Genomic DNA, 26,442 nt, shown 5'->3' with positions numbered 1-26,442 from the left:
TGGACACTTTTCATTTCAGTGAGGCAAAAGCATCTAGAAAACGGACACAAGTGAAGGGAAGCCAAGCCATTGTGACATCACCGATGAGGCATTGGTGGAATAAGGCATTGGTGGCATTATGACATCACAGTACAAGGGGCCACTGAAAAATTCTCAGCCCATCCAAGAAGAGAATGATGTGGAGCCATGAAACTTACAAGCTATTCCACACTTTTCTTGACACTTTCAGCCTCTTTTACAAAGCCTTGCTAACAGCCCCGAAGCCCATAGAGAATTAAAGGGCTTCGGGGTTGTTTATGTTTTGCTTCATATCATTTGAATAAAGATCCCAGTGTAAATACCTCTTGATCCCTACTTTTGTGTGACGGTTTTAAATCCACTGACAACCGTGGGCTGAATTAGATTCAGATGTTCAATGCCGGCACTAAAATATGGATCTTCAGTGGACTCAGAAGTTAGGCAGGTGCCGGCCAATATCAGACCTGCCAAGTCTCCCCACTGTCAGCAGGAGACTCCCGCTTTTGCTGCTAATCCTGAGGCAGCAGAAAACGACCTTTTATGAATGCCTTTCCTGCTGTCACAGCAGAGGGGAGGAACATCTCCTTTTGTCTCTGGCTGCCAATTGGCTATGCCAGGGGGGGCGGAGCGATGTACAGGCTGGGCAGAGCAGTGAGCAGAACAGGGCGGGCTGGGGGCTGACCCTGAATCTTCCGCTGAGTGGGTCGGCCCCCCCTGGACAGCTCTGCGATATTCACTCCTGATATCTGCTTACATAATTGAGCATAGACAGGATTGCATTTTATGTGGTGCCCTCTGTCTGGTATGCGAGCGCCCGCACTGATCTTGCTTGTGCCCACCTATCTTTCGGCTCCTCCATGACTCCATCTCTGGACTGCTTGGCGCTAACTAGACAATGCCAATGAGCTCACTGGATTTTTCAGCAGCATTGTATGGTTAAGTTAGAAACATAGAAACATAGAAATAGACGGCAGATAAGGGCCACGGCCCATCCAGTCTGCCCACCGCAATGACCCTTCCCCACCTAACTCAGTGAATAGATCCCACGTGTCTATCCCATTTGGCCTTAAAATCAGGCACGCTGCTGGCCTCAGTGACCTGAAGTGGAAGATTATTCCAGCGGTCAACCACTCTCTCAGTGAAAAAGAATTTCCTGGTGTCACTGTGCAGTTTCCCTCCCCTGGTTTTCCACGGGTGCCCCCTGGTTGCCGTGGGACCCTTGAGAAGGAAGATATCTTCTTCCACTTCGATGCGACCCGTGAGATACTTGAACGTCTCGATCATGTCTCCCCTCTCTCTGCGTTCCTCGAGTGAGTAGAGCCGTAACTTATCCAGCCTTTCCTCGTAAGGGAGATTCTTGAGACCCGCGATCATCCGGGTGGCCATTCTCTGCACCGACTCTAGTCTCGGCACATCTTTTCGGTAATGCGGCCTCCAAAATTGCACACAGTACTCCAGGTGTGGTCTCACCATGGATCTATACAATGGCGTAACGACTTCAGGCTTACGGCTGACGAAACTCCTGCGTATGCAACCTATGATTTGCCTTGCTTTGGAGGAAGCTTGCTCCACTTGATTGGCAGCCTTCATGTCCTCACTGACGATCACCCCTAGGTCACGCTCTGCTTCAGTTCTTGTTAGGATCTCGCCATTTAGGGTGTAAGTCTTGCATGGATTATGTTCCGTTAAACTATCAAGGATGACCGATTCAATGCGATGTAAGCGCGCAAAAGCCTCTCCTGCCCACTTAAACCACATTGAATACTGACCTTGGATAAATAGAAAACATACCCCCCCACCCCTGTTTTACTAAACCACGATAGCGGGTTTTAGCGCAGCGAGCTGCGCTGAATGCCCCGCGCTGCTCTCAAAGCTCATAGTTTTCCATGTGCACCTCTGTTCCTTATGATTTATGACCAGACCTGGGCTGTTATTAAAGGCCTAGAGCAGTGGTCTCAAACTTGCGGCCCGGGGGCCACATGCGGCCTGACAGGTACTATTTTGAGGCCCTCGGTATGTTTACCATAATTACAAAAGTAAAATAAAACAGTTTCTTGATCATATATCTCTTTAGCTATAAATTACAATATTATTATTAAGACTTAGCCAAAAGGAAAGATTTATAAACTATAAAGAGTTTTACCTCATGCAAAATTGTCATTTCTTTAATAAGACATTAACATTTTTTTCTAAGGCCCTCCAAGAACTTACAAATCCAATATGTGGCCCTGCAAAGGGTTTGAGTTGGAGACCACTGGCCTAGAGAGATCTGGTCCCTTAGAAACTATTTTGCAAAGTGGCAGGTTGCCCATGAGAACAATAAAATAAAACATTGAAAGACTTTCAAATTTATTTATTTATTTTTTTAATGAATTTCATTAGCTCCCCTTTCTCTCTCATTCAGGCCTTTTTTTTTTTTTTTTTTTAAATCCAGAGTCGTCATGGAGATTGCACAGAAATTACTTCAGCCATCTGCCGTTATTTCCATACCGAATGTCTCCTTTAGAAGCAGGAGGCCCGGATCCTTTTTTCAGGCGGTGTGCACCAAGACAAAGCACCGACACCTGTCGAAAATGCCCTGTGGCTCCCCTGAGGTTATTTACATGAGGTAGATGCAAACTTCCACCCCTCCTCCCCCATTATGTTACTTCTTGCTTGCCCCAGCAAAGCCCACACAGCATGGGAGCAGGAAATGTTGCTAATGTGAAGCCAGCTACGTGATCACGGTTCCTCCTGGTCTGGGCAAGCAACTAGTATTCCACTGTACATTTGACAATATTCAGTAAGCAGTGGTCAGTGTTTTTTTTTTTTTTTAGAAACATGACGTCAGATAAAGGCCAAATGGCCCATCCAGTCTGTCCATCCGCAGCATCCACTACCTCCTCCTCTCCCTATTGGCTGACTCTTAACATTTGCATTTCCTCTTCCTATTGGCTAAGGCTCTTTACACCTGCATTGTGATGTCATAGAGCTTTATAATTATAGAAACATGACGTCAGATAAAGGCCAAATGGCCCATCCAGTCTGTCCATCCGCAGCATCCACTACCTCCTCCTCTCCCTATTGGCTGACTCTTAACATTTGCATTTCCTCTTCCTATTGGCTAAGGCTCTTTACACCTGCATTGTGATGTCATAGAGCTTTATAATTATAGAAACATGATGGCAGATAAAGGCCAAATGGCCCATCCAGTCTGCCCATCCGCAGCATCCACCAGCTCCTCCTCTCCCTATTGGCTGACTCTTAACATTTGCATCTCCTCTTCCTATAGGCTAAGGCTCTGTGCACCTGCATTGTGATGTCATAGAACTTTATGGTTATAGAAACATTGTAACATGATGGTAAATAAAGGCCAAATGACCCATCTAGTCTGCCCATCCGCAGTAACCATTATCTCCTCCTCTCCCTATTGGCTAAGGCTCTTAACATTTGCATCTCCTCTTCCTATAGGCTAAGGCTCTGTGCACCTGCATTGTGAGGTCATAGAGCTGCCCATCCGCAGTAACCATTATCTCTTTCTCTTTCCGAGAGATCCCACGTGCCTATCCCAGGCCCTTTTGAATTCAGACACAGTCTCTGTCTCCACCACCTCTTCTGGGAGACTGTCCCATGCTTCTACCACCCTTTCTGTAAAAAAGTATTTCCTTAGATTACGCCGGAGCCTATCACCTCTTAATCAATGATGCACATGAGGTTTTGGGACCAAGCAGGTCTCTTTTTTGTAGCACTTGTTAACCTCTCATCTGAGCCACCATTCACAAAGCCTGCTGTGGTTTAAAAGATCTGTATCTCTGACAGCGGCACTTAATTTCTGCTGGATCTCCCAGCGCCTATTAACTTTCATAAGACAAGCATAAAACACATCGCTCACAAACCCATTACCTTCTACTATATTAAGCACTGTGCCAGATTTTACCCGCAGTATCTGGTCCCTTAAGAAAACCAATTATCTTGCAAGGGCATCACTGCGGTAAGGAGATTTTATTAATCCTGTCCAGGTGGTCCGTATGTTTTGGTCCTGTGAGAGGATACAACCCTTTTGGTCCTTTGTGGGATTATATGTACAAACCATATTACATAAAAGGATCCCTTTGAGGACGGATGTCCTGCTTTTTCCCAGGTATACTCCTTGGGTCTGTCTAGTGGGAGGGGAATGTGTTGTTACAAAGACTTCTTTAATAGCTAGATAGTGTATTCTTTTTCAGTGGAAACATTCTAATATTCCTACTATTACTCTCTGGAGAAATGAAATGTTTACAATGTTAAAACTGGAATAAGATAAGGTCGCATTTTGTTAGTATCTTTTATTGAATTGTGTTACTTTCTTTTATAAGACATTATTATTTGGATCTGAATTTGAATTACTTGTAATTACTATTGTGTAAACCGCCAAGAACTCATGGTTTGGCAGTATATAAAAATAAACTATTATTATTATAACTAGTATTTTAGCCCGTTACATTAACGGGTGCTAGAATATATGTTTGTGTGTCTTTATTTCTGTCTCTCTCTCTCTCCCTGGCCCCCTTTGTCTGTCTGTCTTTCTGTGTCTCTCCCTGCCCCTGTGTCTTTCTTCTTTTCTTTATCTGTCTCTCTCCCTGCCTCCTATGCAGCAGCATTTCTCTCCCACCACTTCCCTATGCAGCAGCCACAGCAGCATTCCCTCCCCCTCCATTTCCCTCCCCCCCACACCACTTCCCTGTGCAGCAGCAGCATTTCCCCTACCCCCCCTTTCCCTTCCCGCGGTCTGGCCGGCTCCCTTAGTCCCTTACCGCCCCCCCCTTCCCTTCCCGCGGTCCTGACAAACCTTCCGATTCCAGCAGCGTCTGCAGCACTCTACACACGCTGCTTCGGGGCCTTCTACTGCCCAGCAAATCAGGGCAGTAGAAGGCCATGAAGCAGCGTGTGTAGAGTGCTGCAAACGCTGCTTGAATTGGAAGGTTTCAGGACCCGCAGCCCTTGTCGGACCCGAAGCGAGCTTTGGGGGTTCTTAAGTCCTTTGGGGGAGGGGAGGAGGGAGGAGAGCAGCTCCTCTCCCTTCCAGCTCCGTGCTTTTTGGCTTTATCCTTCAGATGGCAAGAGCCGCCGCAGCCAACAGGCTCCACGCCGCCGCGTGCATGCGCACCCCTACCTGCGGGTCCCTACAGCGCACGGAAAACGGGAGCACGCAGGTGGGAGTGCGCATGCGCGCTTAGGGCTTTATTATATTAGATTACCTGGATGTAAAACGGGGCACATCAGGTCAATCTGGTTACCTGTTTGGGATGGTCTGTCCCATAGCGCCCTTAGGGCTCCTTTTATGAAGGTGCGCTAGGGCCTTAACGCGCGGAATAGCGCGTGCTAAATTGCCAAGCGCGCTAGCCGCTACGCCTCCTTTTGAGCAAGCGGTAGATTTTTGGGTGGGGCGCGCTACAGCGTGCACTAATCCGGTGCGTGCGATAAAAACGCTAGCACACCTTCGTAAAAGGAGCCCTTAGTGCTCTTTTGAATTCTTGACACTGGAGCTCTTGGGGGGGTCGGGGGGGGGGGTTGTTGTCTTGATTTTAGCTCATATCTCTAAAGCTTCCGTGAAGAAGCCACGCGGATGGTTTTATATTGTCTGTTTCATTGCTGGTTATTGTTGTAATTCCTTTTGTATTTTGCATATGGAAAAAAAAAAAACCCCAAACAACACATTTATTAAAAAAAATAAAATAAAAAACAAACCCTGTCTAGGTAGAGTACAAGAAGCTTCCTCATTCATTTATTTATTATATATTTATTTGACGTTCTTGAACAGTGCTGCGACCTTGACACCTCACAGTAAGAGAATCGCAAAATTAAAACGAAGCAGCCCAACCGTTACAAGGTAATGGACCAATACACGAGAGGAAGCGAACAGTTACGGATCAGGATATGGCAAGGGGGAAGAGAAAGCTGGCAAGCATATGGTAGAGAACAGAGGTCCAGGGCAGGATTAAGGCATAGGCAAATTAAGCATTTGCCTAGCGCTCCAAAGTTAAGGAGGGGACCTTTCAGATGTGCTAATACAACAGCTTCCCAGACAGAAGAGGGTGAGCTGGAGGAAGTTTCAAGTTTTCTTTACAATTTGATACATACGCTTATCAAATATTTCTAAGCGAATTACAACATTAAAATAACGGGGACAATAACAATAATAATAATAAGTTTATATACCGCAATACCGTTAAGTTCTATGCGGTTTACAATAGATTAAGCGAGGTACAAATTGATTGAATTTAAGAGGGGGGAAGAGGAGAGTTAATAGGACCGGAAATGCGTTGTTGAGGAGAAAGAGATTAATAGGACAGAGGAATCACTATGGAGGAGAAAGAAGCTGAGTGGGTCAGTTGTCTAGATACTTTAGGAACAGTTGAGTTCTTATGTTCTTAACTGTGCCAAGTATAGGACAATGAAGCCATTGTAACATCACTGCTGAGGTTGGCTCTGAGGCTCTGTGGACTGAGGCATTATGACATCACAATCTCAGCTCTGGAATGTTGCTCTCATTGGGGTTCCGGAACCTTGTTATTCTTTGAGATCCTGGAATGTTGCTACTCTGAGTTTTGGCCAGGTACTAGTGACCTGGATTGGCCACCGTGAGCTGATGGATCATTGGTCTGACCCAGTAAGACTATTCTTATAATAATAATAATAATAATAATAACAGTTTATATACCACAATACTGTTAAGTTCTATGCAGTTTACAATAGATTAAGCGAGGTACAAATTGATTGAATTTAAGAGGGGGGAAGAGGAGAGTTAATAGGACCGGAAATGCGTTGTTGAGGAGAAAGAGATTAATAGGACAGAGGAATCACTATGGAGGAGAAAGAAGATGAGTGGGTCAGTTGTCTAGATACTTTAGGAACAGGTGAGTTTTTAGACATTTTCTGAATTCCTCATAAGTAGTGGGTGACAACTTTGAACAGACGTACAATACTAGACTGGTACAAACTGGGAAGGGGGAAAATGACAATGGTGGCCAGGGAATACATAACCCCACTATCCGTGAATTATTGGACACTAAACAGACAGCGTTGAGCCGAAAATCTCACCGACACAACACTATCTGTATAGTGAAAGGGTGGAAAGAATGTGCAGAGAGGCAAGAGAAAACCCAAAAAAGCTCTGTGGAGTGACGATGTTCCTAAATGGACTTTATTTGAAAGTGTCAAAGTTCCAAAGGTCCACTGAAATCATCCACATAAAATAATTCCATCCACATAAAAGTAAATCATCCACATAAGAGCCTTAAAGGACCTAGTCCGCTAGGGATACAGGACCCAACACGGTCCACGTTTCGACAAAAAGTCTTCTTCAGGGGTCCCTGGGGGTCCTATAAAGGTGAGTACGTGGGAAACAATTGTGTGGTGAGCCGGAAGTGAGACACTGCTTGCATTTGCAATGGAAAGGGGACAAGAGCCATGAATTTATCTGGACAGTGGCCATTTTCAACTGCTCTCCAGATAAGCTGCACAGCAGGTCTAAACTGAACTTATGGGTAGCCACCACATAATACTGAACAGCACATCAGTTTAAACACCGGCGCTTGCCTTTAAATTACTCCACTGAATTTTGGCTCAAGACATGTTTTGGGGGCTCATAGGAACCAGAATTTAGAACCATTGAGAAGCAGTCATTATTTCTGATGTCCCAGAATTCCTCATGGCTTGGCCTACACTGACATCATTTCCTGTGCTCTGTTTTTCGACAGATGTTGAAGACAGGCAGCCGGAGAGGGATGGAACCATGACCAATGACACTCAGAACCAGACTCGGGACATAGCAACGGATGGTCGTGGCACCAGCTATAACTACTTAGCCCTCTTCTTTGGTATCCCTCTGATTGTCATCATCATCCTAGGCAACGTCCTGGTGTGCCTAAGTGTGCTGACCGAACGTGCCCTCAAAACTGCCACCAACTATTTCATTGTCAGCCTGGCTGTGGCCGACCTGCTGCTGGCGGTGCTGGTGTTGCCACTCTATGTGTACTCCGAGGTAAGGCTTCAACAGTTGAAGGGGAATGGGAGACCAGAGAAGCAGAATGGCAGTGGTAGATGGCAAAAGAAGAAAGGGCATAGAGAAAGGAGGAGGAGAAGGGGTGGGAATGGAAGGGCAGAAAGGAGAAGAAGGAGAGAAGGGGAGAAGTTGAGATGTCAAATGGAGAAGAGACAAAGCAGAAGGGAGAAGGGAAATCAACATGAAGACAGGGAATAAGAATTTGGGGCAAGTCAGGGGAGGTGAGGAAAGATAGAAAGAGAAGGAGGCAAGCAAGCAGGAGGAAGAGACAGGGAGATTGTTCCCTCTAAGACAGTGGTCTCCAACTCAAACCCTTTGCAGGTCCACATTTTGGATTTGTAGGTACTTGGAGGGCCACAGAAAAAAATAGTTAATGTCTCATTAAAGAAATGACAAATTAGCATGAGGTAAAACTCTTTATAGTTTATAAATCTTTCCTTTAACTGTTAAAGGAAAGATTTATAAACTATAAAGAGTTTTACCTCATGCAAAATTGTCATTTCTTTAATAAAACATCAATTCCTGCATTTGTCTCTGGGACAGTGGTTAAAGCTACAGCCTCAGCACCCTGAGGTTGTGACCCTGAGCAAGTCACTTAATCCCCCCAGGTACATTAGATAGATTGTGAGCCTGCAGGGACAGAAAGGGAAAAATGCTTGAGTACCTGAATAAATATAAATTCATTTAAACCGTTCTGAGCTCCCCTGGGAGAACAGTATAGAAAATTGAGTAAATAAATAGTGCGAAAAGATTCAGCTTCTGATAACCAGAGCTGCTATTGTGACATCATAATGCCTCATTCCACCAATGCCTAAGAGCCAACCTCACCAGTGATGTCACAATGGCTTTATTGTCCTATACTTGGCTCACTTTTGCTACATTTTGATTTCTAGAGTGGTGCAATGGTTAAAGCTACAGCCTCAGCACCCTGAGGTTCTAGGTTCAAACCCACACTGCTCCTTGTGACCCTGGGCAAGTCATTTAATCTCCTCATTGCTCCAGGTACATTAGATAGATTGTGAGCCTGCAGGAACAGACAGGAAAAAATGCTTGAGTACATAAATAAATTCATATAAACCATTCTGAGCTCCCCTGGAAGAACAGTATAGCAAATTGAATGAATACATAAATTCTTTTGCTCAAGCTTCTTACAGCTCTCTGTGGATTCTCTTTTCTTTTTTGGAAGTTCCTGGGAGGAGTCTGGACCCTAAATACATATCTCTGTGATGCTCTAATGACCATGGACGTGATGCTTTGCACAGCCTCCATCTTTAACCTCTGTGCCATCAGTGTAGACAGGTAAGACCATCACCACTGTTAGCCCATTACTGCTCTTGTGTATGTCAACATGGTCAGTTTAGACAGGACAGCTAGACATTGACACTAATTTTTCCCCGTCCCCTTGGGAACTCATTTTCCCATCCCATCCCCGCGAGTTCTTTTCCTGTTCCTGCCCCATTCCTGCAAGCTCCGTCCTCATCCGCACAAGCCTCAAATACTTTAAAATCCTAAGTAGCAACATTCTAGAGCTCAGATTGTGATGTCATAATGCCTCATTCCACCAATGCCTAAGCTCTGTCCTCATCTGCACAAATCTCAAACACTTTAAAATCCTAAGAAGCAACATTCTAGAGCTCAGATTGTGATGTCATAATGCCTCATTCCACCAGTGCCTAAGCTCCGTCCTCATCTGCACAAGCCTCAAACACTTTAAAATCATAAGTAGCAACATTCTAGAGCTCAGCTTGTGATGTCATAATGCCTCATTCCACCAATGCCTAAGCTCCGTCCTCATCTGCACAAGCCTCAAACACTTTCAAATCATAAGTAGCAACATTTTAGAGCTCAGCTTGTGATGTCATAATGCCTCATTCCACCAATGCCTAAGCTCCGTCCTCATCCACACAAGCCTCAAACACTTTAAAATCATAAGTAGCAACATTCTAGAGCTCAGATTGTGATGTCATAATGCCTCATTCCACCAAAGCCTAAGCTCCATCTTCATCTGCACAAGCCTCAAACACTTTAAAATCACAAGTAGCAACATTCTAGAACTCAGGTTATGATGTCATAATGCCTCATTCCACCAATGCCTCCTCATCTGCACAAGCGTCAAACACTTTAAAATCATAAGTGTTCGAGGCTTGTGCGATCAAGGCAGAGCTTACAGGAATGGGACAGGGACAGCAACAAAACTCATGGGGACGGGAAGGGGAAATAGAGTTCATGCGGGGACGGCGAAAAGTTTGTCCCTGTGTCATTCTCTAGGACAGGCCACTACCACTAATTTTGTCTATTTCAGCATAGCCAGGATAAACTATCACCACTGACAGGCCATTCCAGTCCATTCCAGAAGAACCTTAAAGGAGTTTCTTGTTTGTTCTAACTGCTAAATGAATTTCCTGAACACCCTCCTGGTTTTCTTCTGATTGCATTGTCTTAAATCTCTCTCCTTTTTCCTAAAGCTCCTCCTAATGCTTATGCTTTCTCTCACCGGGAGCAGGTACATTGCTGTCATCCTCCCACTGAAATACAACAGGAACCACTTCAGCATGCGACAACTGATCCTCATTGCCGCCACATGGGTTCTGTCACTGGGCGTGGCCAGTCCTGTTATCTTTGGCCTTAACGACGTGGCCAGTCGAGACCCCAGGTTCTGCAAACTGGAAGACGACAACTTTGTGGTCTACTCTTCGGTCTGCTCTTTCTTTGTGCCTTGTCCCGTTATGCTGCTCCTCCATTACTGTATGTGCCGCGGACTCCGAAAATGGAGCGTTGGCCGCAAGAGGCAACTGGCCTGCTCCCAAAGGAAGTTCTCCTTCAGCCTGAAGGGCCTCGAGAGAGATCAGAGCGAGAAGGTGAAGTATCTGATGCCCAGCCTCAGCCCAGATCCTGCCAATAAAGGGGTCCCGGAAAACGATCTAATTCTCACCCAGCTGGACAGCATTTCTGACCTGGAAGTCCCCGAAAAAGTACAAGAGGGGAGTCCTGAGGAAAATGGAGTTAAATTCAGCCTGCGATCGGCAAAAGGGTCTCGGACCAAGAGCCGGCGGGTCAGTGGACGGGAGAGAAAGGCAATGAAGGTTCTACCCATTGTTGTAGGTAAGTTTGTGAGCAATGACTTGTATGTTCATTATTGTAATTAGTGTTCATTATTGTAATTAGTGTTGACTGATGGATTTCTGGTGAAATTCAGTCATTAAAGGTGACTGATTAATATGTTTGCTAAATTGCAGGGCCATGATAGGTAGGCTTACCAGATTTTTCCATGGAAAAATCCGGACACATGGCCCTGCCCCATTCTACCCCCCAGCCCCGCCCTATTCTGCCTCTAGTCCCGCCCCCTCATAGCTTTGTCTTTCTTTTCCAACTGCCGGGCTGCATCTGGAGGACCTCCATGCATGCGTGGACGCAAGTGACTTGATCTGTACATGCCGGTAGGTTGGGGCTTTCCAAAACACATACAAACTACCAGGTTTTGGAAAGTCCATCCGGACACTCAGACAGTCCTCTAACAAAAGGACATGTCTGGGTTTTCCTGGCTGTCTGATAACCCTAAGATGGGCTGGGCAGGGAAGCTCTGAAGCAATATAAGCATGCTTCAGACTGGTGGAGAATGCATGGAGCTGTCTTTCACAATTGGACATGCACATTAAAAGCCACAGCTGCAGTGCAAACTTATACATAAGAATTGCTGCTGCTGGGTCAGACCAGTGGTCCATAGTGCCCAGCAGTCCGCTCCCACGGCGGCCCCCAGGTCAAAGACCAGTACCCTACCAGAGCCCTACCTGCGTACGTTCCAGTTCAGCAGGAACTTGTCTAACTTTGTCTTGAATCCCTGGAGTGTGTTTTCCCCTATGACAGACTCCGGAAGAGTATTCCAGTTTTCCATCACTCTCTGGGTGAAGAAGAACTTCCTTAGCTTTGTACGGAATCTATCCCCTTTCAACTTTAGAGAGTGCCCTCTCATTCTCTCTATCTTGGAAAGGGTGAAAAAAAATCAGTGTTCCCGCTAAGCTGCGCTGGGGTGCGCTGACGCACAAAATATTACCTCGCAGCGCACAAGTTTCTCGTCACAGCGCACACAGTGTAGAGCACAGTTCTTCAACCGCCGGTCCGCAAACAAAATCTTGCCGGTCCGCGAAGGATTCGGTCCCCGCCGCAACGAAAGGCCGGCGTCAGCTGACTTGCAACTTCCTGTTGCAGTCGCTGTGCCGGGACTCCTGCCTTCGCCGGGACTCCTGCCTTCCACCGCGTTTGCCTCCTGCCTTGTCTCCGCACCTCCAGACCAGCAGCGGCAGCTGTGTATGCTTTTAACTTCGGCACAGAGCTGCCCCTAATCAATAGTTTAGCGCGGTTTCATAAGGCAGCCTCGGGGCCTTTGCTAGGCCGGCCCACATCGCATCATCGAAGCGGGCCGGCTATCAAAGGCCCCGAGGCTGCCTCATGAAACCGCGCTAAACTATTGATTAGGGGCAGCTCTGTGCCGAAGTTAAAAGCATACAGAGCTGCCGCTGCTGGTCTGAACTCTTGGGCCGCTGAAGGAGGGCAAAAAGCAGCTGTCCTGGAGGTTTCCCTTCCTCTCGCCTTTACAGGTTCCTTTTTTCCACCTTTTTTTTTTTCCTTCAAACGGCAACGGGCCCCAGCATCGACATCAATCAAGTAAGTTCCACTGTCAATCAAGCGGTTCTGCTCGGCCAAAGCTTCCCCTGTGACATGAGCCACCCTCAGGGGAAAGAAAGTGACCCACAAAGGTGAGGGGAAGGGGGGCAGATGATGGAAGTTGGGGGGGGGGGGAGAGAGAGAGAGAGAGAGAAGGGGCAGATGAGGGAATGGAGGAGATGAGAGAGAGAGAGAGAAGGGGACAGATGATGGAAGTGAGAAGAAGGGAGAGAGAGCAGAAGGCAGATGGATGTCAGTTGAGAAGGGAGAGCAGATGCTGAATGGAAGTGGGGAAAGAACACATACTGGATGGAAGGAGGAGATAAATAAAGGGGGAAGAAAATAGTAAGATAATGGAGGGGTGAGGGAAAGGGGTGACAAGCTGTGTGTAGACACAGTGAAAAGAGGGAAACGGGACTAAATAGTAAGAAAGAATTTAATTTAGATGGAGGCAGAAAATAGAGAAGGAAGACCAGAGAAGAAAAGGGAAGAGAGAGCAGAGAATGATCAGATCTGAGTGGAGGAAATGAGAAGAGAGATATGCTAAAAACCACAGGGGGGAGGGAAGGATAGAGATGCCAGACCATGAGGGGAACAGAAGGAAGATGATGGATGCTAGACCAAATTGGGGGGTGGGGGGGGGCAGGAGGAGAGATGGCAGGGAAAGACAGACAGTGAATGGAAGGGGCAGATGCTGGACTGAAGAGACAGAGAAGGTTATCATGCTGCTGTACCGGGCCATGGTACGCCCTCACCTGGAGTACTGCGTCCAGCACTGGTACTTTAAGAAGGACACGGTACTACTCGAAAGGATCCAGAGAAGAGCAACTAAAATGGTTAAGGGGCTGGAGGAGTTGCCGTACAGCGAAAGATTAGAGAAACTGGGCCTCTTCTCCCTTGAGCAGAGGAGATTGAGAGGGGACATGATAGAAACATTCAAGGTACTGAAGGGAATAGACTTAGTAGCTAAGGCAGGGAGAACGAGAGGGCACTCTCTAAAGTTGAAAGGGGATAGATTCCATACAAACGTAAGGAAGTTCTGTGGTAGAAAGCAACATATTTATTTGGCTCATAACTTGCTGGCGCCCGATATTTTTAGCTCACAGTGAAAAAAGTTTGCTCACAACACCCGCCCGCTTAGAGGGAACACTGGTTGAACAACCTCTCTTTATCTACTAAGTCTATTCCCTTCATTATCTGGAATTTTTGATCATGTCCCCTCTCAGTCTCCTCTTTTCAAGGGAGAAGAGGCCTAGTTTCTCTAACCTCTCGCAGTACGGCAACTTCTCCAGCCCCTTAACCATTTTAGTCGCTCTTCTCTGGACCCTTTCGAGTAGTACCGGGTCCTTCTTCATGTACGGCGACCAGTGCTGGACGCAGTACTCCAGGTGAGGGCGTACCATGGCCCGGTACAGCGGCATGATAACCTTCTCCGATCTGTTCGTGATCCCCTTCTTAATCATTCCTAGCATTCTGTCAAAGCAGCTCCTGATTGGTGTAGCCCGACTTTACTACAGGAAGAGACAATCGGAGCAGACCACAAGTGATTTTCTTCACCCTCCGGTGCTCCGGCTTCCCTCTCCTGCCTTTTGACAGTGCAATTCATAGAAAAGCATTCACTTATCAATGATTACCAGCCCCGGTCTCTGGACACTTATCAAATAGTCTCCTTGTTCTCTCTCTTCTACTTGAATACATAAGAGAAATTCAAACTGAGACTGGGATTTGCTGGAATATGGAGCCCCCCCTTCTCTCTGTTCTCTTTCTGCTCTCCCAGCAGGCAGTCAGGTTCCCCATACCTGTGCGCCCATGAAGCAATCCATGAGGCAGGTTCCCATTCCTGATATCTTAGGGTCAGAGACTGTGTTAGCCAAAGACCTTTATTCGGAGTAGACATGAAGATGCTACAGCCTGGAGGTTTAAAGATATATGACCATATTCCAGCAAATCCCAGTCCCAGTCTGAATTTATCTTGTGTATTCAAGTAGAAGAAACAGAACAAGGAGACTATTTGATAACTGTCCAGAGAACGGGGCTGGTAATCGTTGATAAGTGAATGCTTTTCTATGAATTGCACTGATGAACTATAAAAATTCCTCATTTAAACACTGAGCCAAGCTGCGTTCTAGCACAATAGTGTGTGGAACAAAGAAGCTTCGATTGGGAGCCCACTAGGGGCAGAGAAAATACCTGCATGTTATAAATGTGAACTGCCTTGATTGCACCACAGAGAGGCAGAATATCAAACCCATGACCCTATGAGAGTGAGACCAAAAATGAATTCAGCGTTTAATTGTGACTGTGAACCAGAGTGCACATCCAGTGCCTGAAATCCCTTATACTTTGCCAGTCTCATACACCTTATAGCGAAAATGACGCGGGATATTTCATCACGAGGGAAGAAACTAGATCCCTAGACATTTCTACTAGCATACCCCTGCAAATGCGTAGTGAAGTTGGGTTGAAGTATGTATTCTTTGAACCTCAACATTTGAGAACCTTCACAGATATGAAAAAGAGGATTCCCCCCCCCACACACACACACACACTTTTATTAAAGCGCAATAGTGATTATTAACGCAGGGAGCCGCGCTGCTCCTGACGCTCGTAGAGTTCCAATGAGCGTTGGGAGCAGGCAGCTGCCTGCACTAAAAAAAGGCTATCACGCTGTAGTAAGGGGGGAGGGGGGATATGAGAGGAATAGAGTCAACTAAGCAATGAATAGATACTGTGGCTCAATTAGAATCACTCGTTAGCCTTTTCTTTTAAGATTTTTTTTCCTTCTTTTTGTCCGATGTAATTAATTGCCCTTCTAGCTCAAAAACTGATGGACCTCGCGGATCTAAACCCGTTCGGCCTTAAAAATCTGAGGTCTGTGTCAGTCCGTGTCCCGCCGCTTGTAGTTTCTGTTGCTGACAGACCTTGATGAGATTTTAGCACTGACGGATCCGTCTCAGCATAGGGAGGGAAAAGTGTTAGGATCCGTCAGCGCTAAAAATCTCTTCGAGGTCTGTCAGAGCCAAAGACTAGTGCTGGAGTATGGAGACTTCTTTTTCATAAAGCAAGTCCAAAACCTATGTCCCCGCTCTCTTGGCTTCTGCTCTGCCACTCCAGCACTCGAAGACCTCGAATCTAAACCCGTACGGCCTTAAAAATCTGAGGTCCATGTTGGTCCGGTGTCCGTGCCGCTTGTAGTTTCTGTCGCTGACAGACCTCGAAGAGATTTTTAGCGCTGACAGATCCTAACACTTTTCCCTCCCTATGCTAAGACGGATCCGTCAGGGCTAAAATCTCATCAAGGTCTGTCAGCGACAGAAACTACAAGCGGCACGGACACCGGACCGACATGGACCTCAGATTTTTAAGGCCGTACGGGTTTAGATCCGCGAGGTCCGTCAGGTCCGTGAGGTCCGCGTTTTACCCCTTCCCAAAACGGTCTAAAGAGGATTATATATTTTCTATTTTTCTTTCTTCTAATTTTGAAGAAAGCGTGAAAAATTTCTTCTGATTTTTGTTTCCTAATGTATTGCTTTATCAGCCTTGTGAATTATGTTTAAAATTATAAATAAATAATAATTTTAAAAAAGAAACGCCAAGGAAAAGTTTGGAGGGCACTGAAACAGTTAAAGGCACTCACGCTTTTAGATACTCTCAAGCCTTTAATGTTTCTTAACACTGTGACCTCTTCCGCCCATTCCTCTGTGCAGCTCTGGCTCTCTCTCAAGTCCTGGCTGTAGCTGCAGCTTCATTTGGTCCAGTGAACTGAACAAGGCAGGGCCTGGTAAGTCCGCTGCAAAAAGCCCCAGGAGGTTTCTTTGATCTTTGCTCTCTACCTTTCAGGCCTTCACACACCAACTGTTCTAATTCCCCTTGAGCTGAACCCCAGAATGCATTAAAACACCCGTAGCGTTCATACTGAAGTGCCTGGCAGATTAAAAAAAAAAAAAAGCGACATCCATTCCATTTACCATCCCCAGGTCTGTCTGACTAATCATTGCTGAAGCTTGTCCAAACCATTTCCAGTCTCGACTATACCACTAAACCTGCCACATTCTTTGCTAACAAATTCCACAGCTTGTGCATAGACCAAAATAATCTCTTTGTAAATTTTTTTGAAATCTGCTGCATGTTAGTTTCTTGGAGGGTCCCCGTAGATCTAGTACATTTAAAAAGCACGAGCCGGCGCGATAAATGCTCCGATGCTCATAGAATCCATAGGAGCGTAGGAGATAGAGCGGTATACCAGTTCAGCCTCCAGCACCGCCCCCCGCAAACCTCCTCTCTTCTTCCCCAAGCTACAGCTGTGTCTGGAGGGCTTGGAGCATGCAAGGATATGTGTGACATCATCCGTGCGTGCTCAGAGACCATCCAGATGTGGCCGGAGTTCGTCGGGGCTTTCCAAAACCCGGACAAACTGCTGGGTTTTGGAAAGTCCATCTGGGCACCTGAACAGCTCTCTAAAAAGAGGATATGTCCGGATTTTACCAGACGTCTGGTATTCCTAGTCAGAGAATTTACTTTGCTGGCCCGCACTAAAAACCTCTAACGCAATTTGATAAAAGAGGCATGGAGGGTGGTGTACGTAACCATTCCTTCTTTACCTGTTGTATTCTGTTTTATCTCCCTCCAGCTGTCTGTTCTCCAAGCTACAGAGCCCTAACCTGTTTAATCTTTCTTCATAACGGAGTTGGTCTATTCCCTGAATCAGGTTTTGCCCTAATCGGTATCTTTTCTACCTTGCTTATATCCAAATTAAATTTTGGCTTAAGTGAATGCCAGAAGTTAGGGGTGGTAAAGAAGTAGCCTACGATGTGAACAGAATGAACTAAAACGACGCTTGGATTTTAAAGGTTTACTAATCACTGAGGTATTCTCTCTGTTTAATTACCGTATTTTCACGCATATAACGCGCGCGTTATACACAATTTTACAAAACGTGCATAACCATGTGCGTTATACGCGTGAGCGCGTTGTACAAATTTTTTTTTACATAGTTCCCCCCCCCCCCAACATCCGATTCATCACCCCGAAGGACCGCTCGCACCCCCACCCTGAAGGACCACTCGCACCCCCACAGCCTCCCCCCCTCCCCCTCCCGCATGGAGAAACTGCCAACCGTTGTTTCTGAATGCCAGTGAGCCCAGCTGCTTCCTTTGCCGGCGATCCTGCCCTTTCTCTGACGTCAGAGAAAGTGCGGGACCGCCGCAAGAGGAAGCAGCGCAGCGCAGGGCTCAGAGAAGGGGCAGGACCGCGGGCAGAGGAAGCAGCTGGGCTCACTGGCATCCGGAAACAACGGTAGGCAGCTTCTCCATGCGGGAGGGGGAGGGGGGAGGCTGTGGGGGTGCGAGCGGTCCTTCGAGGTGGGGGTGCTAGCGGTCCTTCGGGTGGGGGTGCTAGCGGTCCTTCGGAAAGGAGAGTCGGGGCGGGCGAAAGGAGAGTCGGGGCGGCGAACGGAGAGTCAGGGTGGCATGCACGGTATACTCATGTGCGCACTATAGTAAAATTTTTTTACATAAATTTCTGTTCCCCGCGCGCTATACCCATGTGCGCGATATATGGGTGAAAATACGGTACTCATTTGAAGCTTGGAAGACTTGAATTTAGGCGTTGGTGAGATGTTGAGATTTTTCTAGGATGTGGCTTGAATACCCCGTACAAAGCAATTAAGTGCCAGTAAAATTGAGAGTTGTAAATCCATGGGGGATTTGAAAATTGCTTCCATAACATTTTCTAATTTGTGATTTCAAATCAGTACACTTCGCCCTCCATATTCGCGGTTTCAGCATTCGCGGTTACGATTATTCATGGTTTTTAGCTTGCTGGCTCCTCCCCCAAAATGACATCAGCTTGCATAGAGAAATTGCTGATTCCAAGCGTTTACAGAGAAAATCGCCGATTCCCGGCACTTTCTTCGCCGTGTTTTGCCTCTCCTTCAGGAACAGGCCAGGTCTCCCGCCATGTTATTCGCGGTTTCACCATATTCACGATGGTTTTTAATAGAAAACAGCAAATATGAAAAAGTTATTCGCGGATTTTTTGTATTTGCGGTTCTGTTAATCCCTCTATCATAGCGAATACGGAGGAAGAAGTGTATACTTAAGTAAAAAGTTTTAATACTTTTACATGTAAAAAAAACTACAGGATAATATTTGTTACTTTTACTGAAGTCATAATTTTGCCAATTTTTACTACTTTTACCTCGTTACATTTGATGTCTGCAGATAAAAGTAAAATTGGGAGTTGTAAATTACAATTCCTCAGTAGTGTGTGACGCGGTGGTTAGAGCCACAGCCTCCGCACCCTGAGGTTGGGGGGTTCAAATCCCATGCCACTTCTTGTGACCCTGGGCAAGTCACTTAATCCTCAACTGCACCATAAATCCCACTGAAGAAACCAATCAATGCAAACCAGAATAAATTGCTCCTCATCATGACAGGAGTCGCCATGCAGCTTATAATGAAAAATTGTTTTTTCTGTATTTGTGGTTCTGTTAATCCCCTATCACAGGAAATACGGAGGGAGAAGTGTATTGTAATTAAGAGCACACGAGGGAGTCGTAGACTCTCTGTCACTGGATGGGTTTAGGGCCGATTAGCTACACATCTGCCTGAAATAGTTCAGACAGACACAAGGGATTCCATCTGGAGGCTGAACCAGATAACACACTGAGGTCGCTTCAGACTATGATTTCTATTATTCATTTTGGGTTTTTAAAAAAAATTCTCTCATTTTTTTGTTTCTATTGTTTTCTGTCTTTTGTAGCTTTTCACTCCATATCTCTTCCCTTCGCTATATTGCTTTGTTTGCTTTTTTTTTTTTTTTTTTTGGTTCTGTCCATTTAGTTTCCATCATTTTTCTCCCACCTCATTATGGTACCTTGGGGTCCCTCTCACTCCATGTCATCCTTACGCTTCCTATCTCCCTCTGGTCCCTAACAATCAATATCTTGGGTCGGATCTTTGAGTCTTAAGAGATCTGAGTAGGCTTTGTAGCTTCGCTTGTATTAATCCGGGCAGCACTATTGTCTATCATATACAGTAAAACCTTGGATTGCAAGTAACTTGGTTTGCAAGTGTTTTGCAAGATAAGCAAAACATTTTATTAAATTTTAACTTGATATACAAGCAATGTCTTGCAATGCAAGTACATACAGTATACACGAGTCACATCATCACAGGGCCGCCATCAGGGCAGTACTACCAGTCCTGCATTCAGGGGCCCGGAGCTGACAGGGGGCCCGGGCTCCCCAGTGTTCTCCCCAGCACTTTTCAGCCGGGCGCAATGCCCAGCAAATTTAGATGCCTGCCCGGCTGTCATCTGCCGAATCCTGCTGCCGCCACTGCTTAATGCGCAGCCTGAAGAGCCGCCGAAAAATCCGCCGGACTTTAAACAAAAAAACCCCCAGCAAGCGACTCGAACATGGCTTCCCTCCGAAACCGGAAGTTACGTCGGGGGGTGGGGGGGAGTGGTAGAGAAGAGAAGCCGGCACGGACCATTAGAGCCCCGGAGCATGTGGGAGATAGGCCAGCCACAGAGGGAAGCTTACTTGCTCTTGCTTACTTCGGGCCTTTTCTCGCTGCCAGGTCCTGCCTACTTTCTGTTTCCGCGAAGGCAGGACCCGGCAACGAGAAAAGCCCGAAGTAAGCAAGAGCAGCAAGTTGTAAACTTCCCTCTGTCGCTGCCCTTTGGGAGATAGATCAGCGACCAAGGGAAACTTGCAACTTGCCTTTGTCTGTAGCGAATCTACCGGGTGTGTGAGATGGGTGGGGGGGGGAATGGGAGGAGTAATGCTGCTGCACCCAATTAGGGGGGAGGGGGAAGAGAAATGCTGCTTCTGCTGTACCCAATGGGGGGGGGGAAGAGAAATGCTGATGATACTGCTGTACCCAGTGGGGGGAGAGGGAAGAGAAATACTGCTGCACCCAATTGGGGAGAGAGAGGGAAGGAGGGAGAAGGAAGATCAGGAAAAGGAGGAAAGAGATGCAAAGACCATGGGAGGGAGGGAAAGGAGATATCATACCATGGAGTGGAAGAGAGAGATGTCAGGGCATATGGGGGGGGGAAGCAGGGCCAGATTAAAGGATAGGCCCAGTAGGCACAGGCCTAGGGCCCGAAATAGTCAGGGGGGGCTTGCCAGTGCTGTGCTTTGGGGCCTCACCCTTGCTGGATTCGCTGGCAGCAGCAGCAGCAGCCTCATCATCATCCCGGGCGACCCCCAACCCGATCCGACCCTCCTATCTCTCCCTCCTTCCCTCATCAGTGACTGCCAGAGGGAATCATGGCAGGAGAAAGCCCTGAAGCAGCCTGCTTAGAGTAGAGCAGTGCTGTTTAGAGTCTTGTGATGGGAGAGAGGGAGAGATAGGAGGGTCGTGGGGGGGGGGGGGGAGAGTAGGAGTGTTCGACCTGGCGTCATGAACTTCTTCAGCTAGCATCAGCATTTACAATTCACTGCTGTTGCCAGCTTCAGGCCTTCCTCTCTACCGGGTCCTGCCTACTTTTGTTTCCATGAAGGCAGAACCCGACAGAGAAGAAGGCCCGAAGCTGGCAACAGCAGCGAATTGTGAATGCTGCTGCCTGAAGAAGTTCATGACGCCAGGTCATGGGTGACAGAAGGAGGGAAGGGAGCAGAGGGGGAAAGACTTGCTGCACCCAACTGGAGAGAGAAAGAAGATGAGGGAGGGAATGAAACGAGATGCCAGGGATTGAAGGGAAGGGAGGGAGGAAGAGATGCCAGGGCATGGAGGGAAGGAGGAAAGTATGCCAGACCAAGGGAAAAGGAAGGGGGAAAGGAAGGAGGAGATGTCAGAGCATGGGGGGGAGGGAGAGATGGAAGAAAAGGAAAGGAGTGAGATGCTAGAGAATCAGGGAAGGGAAGATACCAGACTGTGGGGTGCGAAGGAAAGAAAGGAGAAGAGAGAGATGCCAGAGCATAGGGGACGGGGTGGTGACAGAGAGAGAAAAATGGAGAGGTGGCAGAGCTGAAATCAATCATGTACAAAGGAGAAGAGAAGGGGCACAGGATAGACAGTTTATTGAAGGAGCATAAAAAGAGGGAAGATGCCATATGGAACGGGGAGAGGGCGGACAGTGGATGGAAGGGGCTGATGCTGTATGGAAGACAGAGCAGACAGATGCTGGCTAGAAAGAAGAATGAAGACAAGATGATTAAATCAAAAACGACAAAAGGTAGAAAAAATTGTTTTGTTGCTTTACATAGAATCAAGTAGTATTGTATCTATTGATTAAAGTTTATAAATAGGAAATGGAAATAAGGTAGTTTTTTGGGGACTAAACCCCTTTCCTCAGGTCAGGACAGGAAACCATAATAGCAGAAGTGCCCAAATGGTCGAGCGCGATCGACCAGTAGATCGCAAAGGCAATGTGAGTCAATTGCGTTGCCTTGGCAATCTTTTTCTTCCTGCCTCCCTGAGCCAGGCCAGGTGCGTAGAAGCGCCGGACTCACAAGACATCAATTCTGACATCAGAGAGAAAGTTCTGGGCCAGCCAATCGCTGCCTGGCTGGCATGGAACTTCCTCTCCATCGTTAGAATTGACATCAGAGGTGAAGTCTTGTGAGTCCGGTGCTTGTACATTCCTGGCCTGGCTCGTGGAAGCAGGGAGAACTCGGCATGGTGGCTTAGGGGATAGGGAAAGAATCGGGGAAGTGGAGAAATTGGTGTGATGGCTTGGAGGGGACAGGGGGAGAGAGACAGAAAGAAAAGGGGAGGGGCAGAAAGAAAAAAATATTGGATTTATAGTCAGAAGAAGGAAGTGCAAACAGAGACTCATGAAATCACCAGAGAAAAAGGTAGGAAAAATGATTTTATTTTCAGTTTAGTGATCAAAATGTGTCTGTTTAGAGAATTTAAATTTGCAATAGCGGTTTTTAGCGCAGGGAGCCTATGAGCATCGAGAGCAGCACAGGGCATTCAGTGCATCTCCCTGCTCTAAAAACCGCTATTGCGATTTAGTAAAAAGGGAGGGGGTATATTTGTCTATTTTTGTATAGTTGTTCCTGAGGTGACATTGCATAGAATCGTCTGACTTGACCTCTTTAAAACCCGCGGAATATAAATGATAATTAATATTTTCTCTGCATACAGTGTGCTTTGTGGTTTTTAAAAATTTTTTTATTGTTGGTAGATCATTTTGACTTGGTCATTTTAAAAGTAGCTCGCAAGCCCAAAAAGTGTGGGCACCCCTGCTGTAGAGCCATTTCTTGTATGACTGGATGAGCTATATTTATCTTTTTTTTTTAGTTGTTTAAATTCATGCAGAAATAAATGGCTAGATTGAACCTAATGACTTCATTAACGCCTGTCCCTTTTTTTAACTTCTATACCATTTGAAAGAGGGCAAATACTTCTTAAATTTAGTAAAAATATTCTGACACAAGTGTCAAACCTTAAAAAAGGAAGTCATATTGAGCATTGGAAAATAATAATAATAATTAACTAATAAAAATAGGGCTCCTTTTATTAAGTTACGATAGTGGCTTTAGGGTACGCCACGTTTGCTAGATGCTAACGCCAGCATTGAGCTGGTGTTATTTTTCCCACGTAGAGCAGGGGTTTGTGCGCGCTAGACATATGTTAGTTTAGAATAGATAGGTATAGATTAGTTTAGTTTAGGTTAGGTTAGGGCCCTGCTGAAAGAGTCTACCTTGACGTGGTTGCAGGCTTACAAATCTTTTGGTCAAAGAGTGCGGTGACAGAGAAAAGTATGTGTGTATTTGGCCCATGGAAGAAGGGGGGGGTCGGGGGGGGGGGGAAGGGGTGCGTGGGGGGCCCAATAGGATTGCTCAGTAAGGGGCCCAGAAATTTCTGATGGCGGCCCTGCATCATCACAATTGAGCCGATGGTTCTTCTCTCTCTGACGCTGCAGGAGTGTAGTGACTGTTCTAAACGAGCGAGGTCTTGCAATACAGGTATATATAGTATTTTGTATTAAAGGTTTTGGGTTGTGGAACGAATCATCTGAGTTTCCATTATTTCCTATGGGGAAATTCACTTTGATATACAAGTGCTTTGGATTACAAGCATGCTTCTGGAACGAATTATGCTCACAAACCAAGGTTTTACTGTATATCTAAATGGTTTACAATAAAATTCTGTAAATAAGAAAAGACAGTATATACAGTACAGAAGTATTAAAAGGGATTACTAACCAATAAAGAAATAACTGGCATGACACAAGGAGGAGCAGGGGGATGGGAGTGATTAATTTTAATGAGATAAGTTTTAAAAAGTTAAAAAAAAAAGAAGGGGAAAGGGGAAAACATGAGGTAAGGGGAGGGAAGTAAAAAGAGAAAGGCAGTTAGCCTCCAAAGAGAGGAAGATTGTCACGCCTCGAATGCATCCTTGAATATCAAGGAAGATTCTAGTCTTAGATCTTGAGGCATGGCGTTCCATAATTGAGGGGCCATAACAGAATAAAAGGTGTCAGGTCAAAAGCGCGCCGGGAGAAAGGCGGGCGCAGACAACTGAGTGCAACGCGGAGGCGCGCGCCGAAGAAAATGACTGTTTTAAAGGGCTCCGACGGGGGGGTTTGTTGGGGAACCCCCCACTTTACTTTATACAGATCGCGCCGCGTTGTGGGGGCGTTGGGGGGGGTTGTAACCCCCCACATTTTACTGAAAACTTCACTTTATTCCCTAAAAAACAGGGAAACAGTTAAGTTTCCAGTATAATGAGGGCAGTTACAACCCCCCAAACCCCCCCTAACGCCGCCGCAATCTGTATTAAGTAAAGTGGGGGTTCCCCAACCAACCCCCCCGTCAGAGCCCCTAAAAACACTCTTTTTCTTTGGCGCGCGCTTCCGTCTTGCACTCAGTTGTCGGCGTGCGCCTTTGTCTTGGGCGGTTTTGTCTATGAACCGAAAAAAATCATTTTGTGTGTTGTATCATGCACTATCTGGCGGATTGATGGAATTACTAAGAGATTGCGTGAGTTTGAGCGTAGTAGTCTTGACGGGGTATATCATGGAATGAGTTTTATCAATAAAAGCGGGAAGTTGGATTTTATAGATTCTTCGTCTCTGTGGCAACCCCTTGACTTATTTAATACTAAACTATGTGGGGGATGCACAAAGCTTATCGATCATGTCCCGATCGTCGCTAAACCGGTTCGACCAGTTTAGCGATCGATCGGATCGGATTTCCCCATGCTCAAAACTGCCCATCGCATGTTCCCCCCCCCCACCGATCGCCCATTTAATGATCCGATCCATACAAAATAGCCAAGCAACTGATGCGCAAACATCGTTTGGCTATTTGGCAGCGGGTTTTACCACTCGTAAAACCCGATTGCTCTAGACCTGTCGGTAACTGTGATGCACGGGGAGGGGCCTAAGGCCCTGATTGGTTCCCTCCCTTGGGAGCCTAAGGAAGTCCCCGATTGCTCAAAACAAATGGCCTGCATGCAAACTTGTTTGTGCATCGATCGCTGTTGGCGAATCGGCCAGCAGCGATCCGGTCGGTAATACCGACTGACTTTTGTGCATCGAGGCCTATAACCTTGTGCCAATCCATGAGCCGCATGGACCTAGAAATGAGAAGCTCTGTATCTGCACCATCCACTACTAGGGATGAAAGGCTCTGAAATAGAGAATGACACGTTGACAAAATTCATCACCGTTCCCTTCCCCGCGGATAACCGCAGGAAATAATCTCATGTCATTTTCTAGTGTCTATTTCAACCTCAGTCCTTCTACACCAGCATTCTTCAAAGCAAAGCTTGAGGGTCAGTGGTTGTGGCCATTCATACTCTGATTCTTCCCTCTCTCCTTAAAGAATGACATGAAGATTGTTTACCGCGGTTATCCGCGGGGACGGGGACGGTGATGAATTTTGTCACCGTGTCATTCTCTACTCTGAAACCTAATGACATGCCTAAATCATGCAGCTAAAGAGCTGACACTATAGCTGTGTCTTACTCCTCGGAGCCCTCCTGCTGTTGACTTCCCTAACGCTTTCCTCTCTCCTTCTTTTGCAGGGGTGTTCTTGGCATGCTGGACACCATTCTTTGTGGTTCATGTGATGAAGGTCATGTGTACCCTCTCGTGTAATATTGGGTCGACGTTAATAAGTGTGGTGACGTGGCTGGGGTACGTCAACAGCGCCGTGAATCCCATCATCTACACTGCTTTCAACATTGAGTTCCGCAGAGTTTTCCAGAAACTTCTTGGCTGCCGGACATAGAAGTGCTGGGAGGGGACAATGCAAAGGAGAAAACTGAATGAGGGCGATGGATTTACTCTACAAGGAAAAAAAACAAACTATAACAAATGACAGACAAATTCCCTAGAACTGTTTATTCACACGCCGCAGATATTCTAGGTCAAGGATACGTTTACAGCGATGTACAATAAATATATTTTTCGTTTCTTTTTTTTTCTGCTCAAGATGATTTTTTCTCAAAATACTGAAAGGATTTGACAAAATGGAGCAGGGAAAGCAGTTATTTACAATGTCCAGTGTGACACGGACAAGAGGACATAGACTTAAGCTGAGGGGGGACAGGTCCAGGACGAATATCAGGAAGTTCTGTTTCACGCAGCGAGTGGTGGACACCTGGAATGCTCTCTCAGAGGAAGTAATTGCAGAATCCACCGTTCTAGGATTTAAGGGTAAACTAGATGCACATCTCCTTAAGAGTGGCATAGAGTGATTCGGGTAAGGGTAAATTAGATGCACATCTCCCTTGAGAAGCATACAGTAATATGGGGACTAAAACTATGCC

The 26,442-nt window shown here is 46.4% G+C and overlaps 1 protein-coding gene across 3 annotated transcripts in view; it reads left to right on the top strand.

Moving 5' to 3' along the window:
* The window catches only part of DRD4 (dopamine receptor D4), a 32,983-nt gene extending 6,861 nt beyond the window's left edge, over positions 1-26,122 (top strand). The window contains exons 1-5 of one of the 3 annotated variants that reach the window (XM_033958841.1): positions 2,498-2,626; positions 7,737-8,020; positions 9,228-9,340; positions 10,542-11,143; positions 25,696-26,122. In XM_033958841.1, coding sequence (XP_033814732.1) covers positions 7,772-8,020; positions 9,228-9,340; positions 10,542-11,143; positions 25,696-25,901 — 1,170 coding nt within the window. In that variant the 5' untranslated portion in view covers positions 2,498-2,626; positions 7,737-7,771 and the 3' untranslated portion in view covers positions 25,902-26,122. Of the gene's footprint in view, positions 1-2,497; positions 2,627-7,736; positions 8,021-9,227; positions 9,341-10,541; positions 11,144-25,695 lie in introns of those variants that run through there. The other 2 variants (XM_033958842.1, XM_033958840.1) reach the window with 2 other exon arrangements.
* The last annotated feature ends 320 nt before the right edge of the window (positions 26,123-26,442 follow it).

Source organism: Geotrypetes seraphini, chromosome 9 (genome assembly GCF_902459505.1).
Source record: "Geotrypetes seraphini chromosome 9, aGeoSer1.1, whole genome shotgun sequence".
Classification (NCBI taxonomy): domain Eukaryota; kingdom Metazoa; phylum Chordata; class Amphibia; order Gymnophiona; family Dermophiidae; genus Geotrypetes; species Geotrypetes seraphini.
Note: the sequence above shows the minus strand (reverse complement) of the source record. Positions and strands in the feature narration are given on the sequence as shown.